The sequence below is a fragment of the Halichoerus grypus genome, chromosome 3, assembly GCF_964656455.1.
Source record: "Halichoerus grypus chromosome 3, mHalGry1.hap1.1, whole genome shotgun sequence".
Lineage (NCBI taxonomy): Eukaryota > Metazoa > Chordata > Mammalia > Carnivora > Phocidae > Halichoerus > Halichoerus grypus.
In genome coordinates, this window is record NC_135714.1 from 201,458,473 (window position 1) to 201,468,335 (window position 9,863).

The window sequence follows — 9,863 nt, forward strand, 5'->3', positions numbered from 1 at the left end:
CACCATAAGTACTAGAATCAATGACTGACAGTGTGTTGATATACCAGTAAGTGATATGGATAATTTCTAGTATGCTGTAGAATTATAATTCCATTAACAGATCCCATCTCTGTTTATCTGTTTGGTTAAAATTATTACACAGAAATAGATACACAGCACATGACAGGGGTGAACACAACTTTTCTGGCTCCCGGGCTGTGACCTTGAAGAAATGAAAGCTTCTCCGAGTCTCAATTTCTTCAAATACAAATGGAGATAATAAAATCATTAGATGATCTTAAGTCATACGAGGAAAGTTTGGGGGAAAGATTTGAAAATTATAAGGTACTTTACAAATACGTAGTAGTAGTATCTGAGTGGGTTATCAGCTACCCACTCGGATCTTGATTTTTTAAGGATTATCTTAAAACATAAGCAAAGAAACAAAACAAAGGGAGAGAGAGATGAGAATGATTCCGAGACTCACACCCAGTGTAACTGGGTAAGGCACACAACTTCTCTTGTCCTCCCTTGAATACCAAGTCCTCCTTGGAAGGCCAGGAGAGTGCTGGCCTGCTTCACCTGATCTTCCGTCGGCAACAGAAAAAGTTCATCTTGCAATTTCCAACAACCTTCTCATCCTCGGTGCATATCCTTCTGCATTTGCCCCGGCCGAGCCTGCAAGGCTCACAAGCAGCAAACTCACCTAGGCCAACAAAGAGCAGCTGATACCTCTCTCCAGGGACTCCCTGGAAATGGGGAGAAGGTCAAAAGCCACCAAAAAAAGGGGGAGGGTTTCTATGGTCATAAAGAGTGTTTTTAAAGAACCAGCCCTGATTTTTCAAAGGGCTCTACTTTCTTCAGGATGGAGTTGGGGAAGAGTTAATGTTGAAGCAACAGGTGGACGCCATCCCTGCTCCCCGTGCCTTGCGTGGGTCAAAAGTAGGCAAGCACAGTGGGATGAAGTGTCATGTATACGGTAGAATCATAAAAATACATACCTGATACTTCTGTAAAGGTTACAGGATGAAGGTGGGAGGGCTACCTTGTGGTTTGAAAAGGTCCTTGAAGGTAGAGGTAAAGTTAGGTTCAGTTCTGGTTTGGGCCTGGTAACGGTGGTGTGTCCTCAGTAAACTGCCTGATCTCAGCTTTCTCATTTGTCATGTGGACATTCTAGAAATACTTGTCTACACTGTAAATTTCTCTAGTGGTCAAATGGAGTAATTTATGTGAGAATATTTTGCCAAACACTATGTCCTCCATTAGTTATTTTTGTTGTTTACTTTAATCAGAAGCTTTTTTATATGACTGCAAAAAATTTTTCAGGGTAACTTTCATGGACCAGGAAGGTAGGGCCTTTGCCAGCCAAGAATCCGTTATCTGCTGGTCTGGTTCTCCAAGAGCAACATTTATGTTGTAACCCCTTATTCTCTTTCCTATTAACCACCCTCTTCTCAGGAACCTCAGAACTACATGGAAGCTTACAGGTTTCACTCTCTGCTGCAACCTTTCATTGGGCTCCTTGACAGCCCATTTGCCGGTCCCCGGGGCTGTTTCAGGCTTTATGCTTCCTGTCTCACCGCCTGCTCCTCCCTCTCACATCGTTGCTCAGTAAGGGGCCCAGAACTGGTCCGTTCCTGGGCTGCATTCCATCCCTTTAATGCTGGGTCTCCTGAAGCTGCCCACCTAACTTCTGAACACTCACCCAGAAACTCTTTCTGTTCATGCTAATTGCTGCTTGCCTTGGGCCGAAGCTTGCTGTGGGCATGGGGATGGCCGTGGCTGTCCAGTTGCTTCTATGGAGTCCACCATTAGAGTCAGTCTTTGCTCTGGTAAGCCCAGGTCAGAATCACCTGCCTCTTGGGCTTGATATTTGTGCCCTCATCACACGTTGTGTTAAGAGTTCTGACTGGCTCTGAAACAAAGTCCCTGATGATGACTTTTATTCCAGCCTGCCTTGATGAGAGGTGAGGACAGGCACAAGCTAACGTTCTACTGAAGATGCCTTTCTGCTAGCAGCAGATTACACCAAAGCTCCCTGATAACGTTTATAAATAAAGAACCAGTGTCTTGCTTCCACGCCATGATGGTCTAACCCTACAGTACAATTCTGTGCCTCCGAGGCATCTCCACTCAATTGCTATACCTCAAGCTTCTCAACTCCTCATTCCCTTCTAGCTCCTGATTTTATTATTTTCTCCTTCTGAGTTCCAACCTTCCTCCTTGCCTGGAAACTTCTGCATCAGCATCCACCTTGTTTTCCCAGCTTATGTGAGTTCTTCCTGTTTTCACCCGGACTTGATGCCCCAGCCTGTCTTACCTCCTGAACCTTGCATTACTGAGGCAGGGAAGAATCAGCATTTGCAGCCTTGGAACCAGATAGGATATAGAATTATGTTGTATTTCTAATCTGACCTACTCTTTGGCATGCCAGGGATTATCTCTAGATGCCCCTTTGCTGCTGAATTAGAACACACATTCTTCTACTCATCACCCTTGGTGACCTTCTCTGGATGCATTTATATGGAGGTCTTCTCTGCAATGGGCAGAGTGATTTTTTGTGACGGGATCTGCTCTTTTCAGGGCGTGGGTGGTCTGACTGTTCAGTGCTGCAGTTTTATTGAGGATTTTGTATGCTACCTCTGCTTAAGGGTATTTCTGGGCACTGTTCTACCTGATTGAGAATTACAGAATTAAAACTTTGTGACTCTGGAGTCCTGAGTTGGAAGCTTAGCTTACCACTTATCATTGTGTCACCTGGACAAAATGATTGAACATCGCATCTATGTCTCAGCTTCCTCATCTTCTATAAGGTGGCAGTTACAATAGTACCCACGTCATTGGAATGTTTGAAGATTAAATGACATAATCCACATAAAGTTAATAGACTGCCTGGCATATAGTCAGCACTCAGTGACTAGTAGCCACCTGAATTTTTTTTCTCACTCCAAAATTCTGTCTAAACACTTTTAAATTCTGTTTGCAATAACCCAGGTGTGTTTCTTTTGGTTCTGTTTATAATATGCTTTCTTCCTGTAGAAGATGAGTGCACAAATAGAGATTGGGGTCTCTTCACTGTGCACAGCTGTTATATAATGGTGATTAGATTGCACAGTGTTTGATCCTTCTTAGACTAGTAGCAGAGATTGGGACACATTTTACAGGTTTTGGGACCAGATCCTGTAAGAGACAGATGAGCATGTTCTCAGAGCAGTCAGTGCTCATTAGCTGGTACAAGCGTGATCCTCTAATCTTGCTTTAGTTCCCACCATGAGCTAATGAGACTAGCCACCAGGTCCAAATCTCTACGGCTGAAATTCCCTTGCAGTAACACAGAGATTTCCCTGTGAGATGGCAAACCCAGGCATGATTCTGGCTACAAGAGGAGTGAAGATAGAGGCAGAAATCCGGGATTTCAGGCAACTCTATTCTCACTATCATTTACATCACTTCTTGTCTCTGAAGTCAGAGGGAGCTGTCAGGCCAGAGGTCCTAAAAGTAGAAATTATACACAAGGGATTCAACTTACCTCCTGGAAGTGGCTCAGAATACTCGAGTCCTGCCTGGCACCCTAGATTCAAAACAACACATTTTGAATATTAAAATCAGTGCAGGAAATAATGATGTATAAAACAGTACTCCCAGCTCCACACATCTGCTGTCGAAAGATAACAGATCACAGAGGCTGCATCTTTATTCTATTTCTGAAGGCTAGCACTCCCAGTAACCGGTAAGAGGTTTTAAAAGGGTGGGCAGGGTTGTAGTGTGCTTAGAAAATACCACTGCAGATTCAAGAAAATCCCGTGAGAAGCTCAGTGGGGAGCCGACTGTTACTCTCAGTTTCACAGAAAAGCCATCAGGCTTTATGATCTGCCCCCTTCACAATCCCATCCTTTTGCAATTACCTGATAGAAATTGAGCCAAAATGAAGAAAAAGGCAAAGACAAAATAAGACATCTTTCTGCTTAGGGTCATCTCTGAGGGAAGCCTCTTCAGAGCAGAGGTTTGGGACCTCTCTGAGAGGACAAGAGGCTCACTTATACTTGAAAGTAATGGGGAACGCTCTTGGTCAGTGAAGTGAATCAATAAAGAAAGCACATTTATATGCTCCATTTCCCAGGATCAAGGACTGACATGATGGACAATAACCCTTGGCCTCCATAAAGCCTTGTATTCTGGAAGCTCTGGCCAGGGTAGTGCAAGGAACACGAGGCCAGGAGCTGGAAAACCAGGAGCCACCCCGATCCTCCCAATCCAGCAAGCAGGAGCCTCCTACTCCATTTCTCTCTCAGAATTTACTCTTCTCTTCCATTGAATAAGGAGCAACCACAGTTGCTGAGAGACAACACAGTTCTTCTGCCAGCCTCTCAGGCTTGGTGTCAAGCTCTAGTGATGATGATGGGGACATGCTTGGAACACAGGGAAGGCTTGGAAGGAGGACTGGTGCCCTCTAAGAGGAGCCCGAGAAGCAGGCACTGTTCCTTCCCCGGGTCTCATTTGTACTACCTGTCAATGCCCCCAGGAACAAAGCGGGGAGGGGCATCATTTCGCCAAGTGAGCTCTGAATCCCCAAGCCTGTAACAATGTCCTAGCAGCCCGAAGCCAGAATTACCACATCCTTCTCATGTTTCAAGAACATGGGTATCAAAATTAACAGGTATCACTGCAAACCCAAATAAGTCCCATCGTATTGCCTATGCTTATGCAAGGTTCTGTTCTTCACTTTGGGAAGGCAAAATGGGAGCACTGAACCAGGCAGACTAAAGTCAGGTCGGTTTAGCAAGTATGTGACCTCGGGCAAGTTGCTTACTTGGTTGAACCTGTTTCTGAATCTTAAAATGGAGATATAATAAAGGTACTGCTTCATAGGATATTTAAAAGGACTCACTGAAATGAGTATCAAGTGGCTATCAGACCCCATGCTTGGACTGAGTGCAGATGTACGTAGCGATGGGATGGGGGTGTCTCAGTGATAACGGTGCCATGGTGTAGGCGGGCAACTCGGCAGGAGCAGACCTCTCCCGAGCCCCCAGTTCAATACTGATTCCCTCCCAGCACAGATGTTGACCTAAGAGCTGCCCGGTCCCCATGGGTGGGAGTGGCAAGCTCACGGAAGAAACACACCTGGCTTGATTCTCTCTGCAGCGAGGCATGGTGGTCCCGTGACAACTGGCAGGACCTGTGAGGGTCTGCAAGTGCCCTGCAAGTATCCTTGTGCCTGAGGAATTGTGACATTAAATAGCAAAGAAAAATTTCTATGACAGAGGAACTCAGTTCCTTTAATGGCACCTTTTTCCTGGTTCTTGAATATGGGCCTCGCATTTTTATTATGCACTCAGGTCAGCACATTATGTAGCTGGTCCTGACCTGGAGTGAACTTCTAGCCTTAGAAAAATAAGATGACTCTTGCAACTCTCAAATTAAAGGGTTGGGCCTTGTCATGGGTATCACAAGACCTCCTTGCTACATGAACGGGCCAAAGAGGCCCCTGTGTAGTGGTCCCTATGGCGCTCACTTCTATAGCTCTAAGCCCCCTGCTGCAAACTCAAATTCTTCCACACCTGAGGGCTTCGAGTAGGGTGCAAATAAGCATTTGTTTAGCCACTTAGAGCTTGCCTGCTTTGCATGCCACACAAAATGCCCCCAACATCTGTTAATGTAGATAAGACAAAGTCCAAGCTGTAAGACTCCAAATTGCCGCAGCCCTCCTGAGGGCTGTGATCCCAAGACTCCCCACCTTGCTGCTGAGAGGTATCATCTAGACACGTGAGCCCCTCTCTGGTGCCCCTCTCCCCTTGGAGTTCCCTTCCCCTTTAAGGTGGATGCCTCATGCTACCATCTCTGGGAGGGCCTTCCCCCGAGGCAACTCTGCCCAGGTGCCCCCTGATGACATCTCTCTTCCTTGAGCAGCCCCCAAACCCTGGAACTCACCACACTCCAGCCCTTAGAATTCACCCACTCGGAGGCGTCTGTCCTCTCCACAGTGAGGTGGGAACAAGACGGCTCTTAGCCGTTGCAGTGCCCCACATGTCCCTTAGGAGAGTTAGTTGGCTCTTTGGAGTGCTCAGACAAGATTACATGTGCCATGTCTGAATATCTGTGTCCCGGCAACATTCATGTGGAAACCTAATCCCCACAGGGGTGGTATTTGGAGGTGAGCCTTTGGAATGTGATTAGGTTAAGGGCCCTCATGAATAGGATTATTGCCTTATGAAAGGAACCCCAGAGAGCTCCCTGTCCCTATCCTCCAAGGGAGATCAGCGAGAAGTCAGCCATCTGCAACCCAGAAGAGGGTCCTCACCTGCACCTGGCCACGCGGGCGCTCAGTCTTGTGTCTCCAGCCTCCAGAACTATGAGAAATGAATATTTGTTGTTTATGAGCCACTGCATCCGTGATGTTTTGTGACAGCAACTCAAAGGGACTGAGATACCACCTGAGTTTAGAGGAGAAGCCATGTGAAATCCTACCACCAAACGGGGTTCCCATAACCTCAGTAACGTTTATTTGTGTCAAAGTCCAACTATGATTCCCTTAAGTTTCCAACCTTCGCTTCCTGATGAATCAGACAGGCCTTAAGAAGCAGAGATAAATGACATAATGGGATAATAAATAAGACCAGTAAGACTGTGTGTCACTGAAAATGTTTGGAAGTTGGTCTTTTCTTATGGATTTAAATCTTTTTGATTGAGGATTGGAAGGGAATAGAGAAAAGTTAAAAATGTGTCCCTTTTCTTAGAGTATTTATGTATTCAATCATTTATTGATATCAGTATGGCACAAGGAAGTAAATGGATGGTCTTGTCCAGATCACATACAAAAACCATGTTTTCAATAACACAGCAAGCATCTATTGCTTTTCGGGGGTTTATGATTATTTTAACAAACACTTTTAAGGTATTTCAACTTTTAGTAGCAGTAATAATAGGGGGCTGATGATGAGGGAGGCTCATCTCCCTAAGGTTGCTTTAAAGAGAGATATTCCACAAGATGGAAGTGTTAAAGTGGATGATTCAGGTCTTTCTCTCCACCCACTTAGTTGATTTACTCCAGATTAGGAAAAAGAGGTAATCAAATTAGTGGGAGACTATGACATTCAGAGTATATGGATATTTTATATATATATACATAAGTACATATGTATAATATGTATGTGTGTGTGTGTGTGTGTGTGTGTGTGTGTGTGTGTATAGTCTTAATCAAATATCCCATAAGCTCACAACTATCCGGGGAGCTGTTTAAGGATTAAATAAGATACTGTATGTAGCACTTTTTTTTTTTTTTAAGATTTATATACTTATCTGAGAGACAGAGAATGATGGGGGGCAGAGGGAGAGGAGAGAAAGAGAATCACAAGCAGACTCTCTGCTGAGCACGGAGCCCGATGCAGGGCTCAATCCCAGGAGCCTGAGATCATGACTTGAGCTGAAATCATGAGCCAGACACTTGACTGACTCAGCCACCCAGGCGCCCCTGTGTAGCACTTTAAAAAAAATAAATAATAAAACATAAGCTTCAGTTGAGCAACTTGCCAAGTGTACACAGTTCACAAATATTGGAGCTGGAATTCAGATCCCACTGACTCCATTATGATATTATATAATTACTCTCATTTTACATATGAGTGAACCAAAGCTATTAAGGAGTATAGTCAAGATTAGAAATCCAGACTGCCAGATTCCAGATCTTTCATTCCTGCTGGTGTATCTATCTACCCCTGGTCATCAAGGCACCCTCTACTCTGTCTTCCCTTCTTCCCCATTGTCCTTGTTGTGAACTTCCCAGAATCAGAAAAACAATGAGCTGCAGCCCACCACCCACTGAGATGTGTGGGCTCTACTCAGCGGAGCATGGACGGGCTCTCATTTCTGACATGCCTCGTTGATCAAGATGTTCTTTGGTTTAGAGAAATGTATAAATGTTTGCTGCTCTTCTATCATGGACACTGTGCTGATCTTTCAAGACCCTGCGAGTCATGAGGACGTTCCTCTTTCTCTTTGTTGTTCTCTTCCTTCTGGCCCCAGGTAAAACCAACATCTTTGCAGGGAAGGTTATAGAGGTGGTGGCCCAGAGACAGGTCTGCTCCAGTGAGCACCTGGGTGTGCTCAGCCCGGCGACCCTGCAGGGGAACATTTGCTGCAGGAGGTGACTTTCGTTGAATGCCTCTTCTGTAAATCCCTTTCATTTTTCATTATTGTCTAGGATGGGGTATCACAGGGTTGAAGAAAGAAAGCTATGCCAGAAAAGATGCCCTTTGGTCCCCAGCTCCATGCTCACTAACAAAAACAAAAATTTGGGGAAAAATTATAAAAACAAGCGTAGGCATCAGTGGATCTTTTAAAAGATAATTGTGATAGAGATGGAACAGGTAAGGAAAAGAGCCAGAGAAAGGAGTGCTGGACAAGGAAAGGGGTGGAGGTCAGACTCTGTGTTCATGCCAGGTCAAACGATACCCAGAAATCCAATGTACACATTGGAAACCGAGCAAGGCTCCCTTTTCAGACCAGTCAGACTTATTATATAATTAGTTGACACAATATGCAAACATGTAATAAACAGTTATCTAATAAAAGCAAATGGAGCTGACCTATTTATGTGCCATACGCACACACACACAGAGTTCCATTAACCTCTAGATGGGTGCGTGTGATGATCCATTCAAAGCCTTGTACACACAGATAGATGTACTCTCCCTTTGCAGGGGCTTTCTGTTTCTGGACCATCACTGTCAATTGGATGTAATACAAGAACTCTTGTCAAGAGTGAGGTCCAACACCAATTGTTCAATTGACAATTGACCTTACAACACTAAGAGGGTAGCTGGAGTCCCCTGCAGTGGGAGCTACAGTTCACTGAGCTTTGAAACATTGGGGTATGTGTACTTATGAACTTAAATGCTGATGCTAGAAACGATCAGGCACATGCTGGTACCAATCCACCTGGTTTTAGTTTTACGTATGAGTGAATTAGCCACCTTTATATGTTGACCTCAGTTTCAATTTGTGTACATCGGATGCTGTCCTTACGTATCCCGGGATTAGGTAAAACTCTAAAATGTTGATTCTGATAAGATGTGTGTCTGTCCTTAACTTGAAGGGGGCTGCTCCTACGATTGCTACTGGTAAAATACTAAGGCCAGAGCAGGTATTCTGTGCAGAACAGACAAGAGGAGTCTTGGAGAGCCACTCCCAGCATCCGCTCTTACCTGCTCTTGAACACATTTGGTGAAATGTGTTAAAGAAATTTGATTGAGCCTTTGTAAACAATGTTTTTGCTTCCACACACAACAGTAAATGTTTCCCTTTCTATATATTTATCCTTGTTTACTCCAGTCTTGGACCATCTCCCCAGCCTCAGACTTGCCCTGCTCTCACCAAGGATCACTTTGACAGTGTTGGGGAGTTACCCACCCTGGAGGGGTTTACAGGAATAAGGTGATCATTACCCCAATAGATTCTGATAAAAGAACAATAGCTTCTGCTTCTCAAAACCGCCCCACAGCCTTACCCCAAATGCCAGAAGATAAATCTCTTCGTCCTGGTCCTTAATCCACGTATGACAAAAAGATAGAAAAAATCAAAGAGAAAATAGTTCCCTACTATCTCATCTACTGTCAGGGCGAGACACTATGGCAGCTCGTAAAGCAATCTTTACTAGCCAGTTACATGACCGTACCTGGTAACTGGACATATCTGAGAAGAGAATTAATCCAGGTGGCTCCTTCCCTTGTATAGCCAGGAATGCATTTTTTGATGAGAAATGCTTCAAGCTTAACGGGAGATGCGTGAATTCTTGTCGGAAAAATGAAGAACTTGTTGCTCTCTGCCAGAAGTCTCTGAAATGCTGCCTGACGCTCCAGCCATGTTGGAAGAGTAAAGATGATTAA

The 9,863-nt window shown here is 44.7% G+C and overlaps 2 protein-coding genes across 2 annotated transcripts; one reads left to right on the forward strand and one right to left on the reverse strand.

The window, feature by feature from the left end:
* Positions 1 to 557: 557 nt before the first annotated feature.
* Positions 558 to 3,954, reverse strand: LOC118529164 (beta-defensin 105-like). Its single transcript, XM_036081932.2, has 3 exons — positions 3,885 to 3,954; positions 3,509 to 3,550; positions 558 to 685 (listed from the first exon to the last, which is right to left on the reverse strand). The coding sequence occupies exons 1-3, from the start codon at positions 3,952 to 3,954 to the stop codon at positions 558 to 560; spliced, it is 240 nt and encodes a 79-aa protein (XP_035937825.1).
* A 3,998-nt stretch (positions 3,955 to 7,952) lies between these two features.
* Positions 7,953 to 9,863, forward strand: LOC118529223 (beta-defensin 15-like). Its single transcript, XM_036082008.2, has 2 exons — positions 7,953 to 8,001; positions 9,712 to 9,863. Exons 1-2 carry the CDS (start codon positions 7,953 to 7,955, stop codon positions 9,861 to 9,863), a joined length of 201 nt encoding a protein of 66 aa, XP_035937901.1.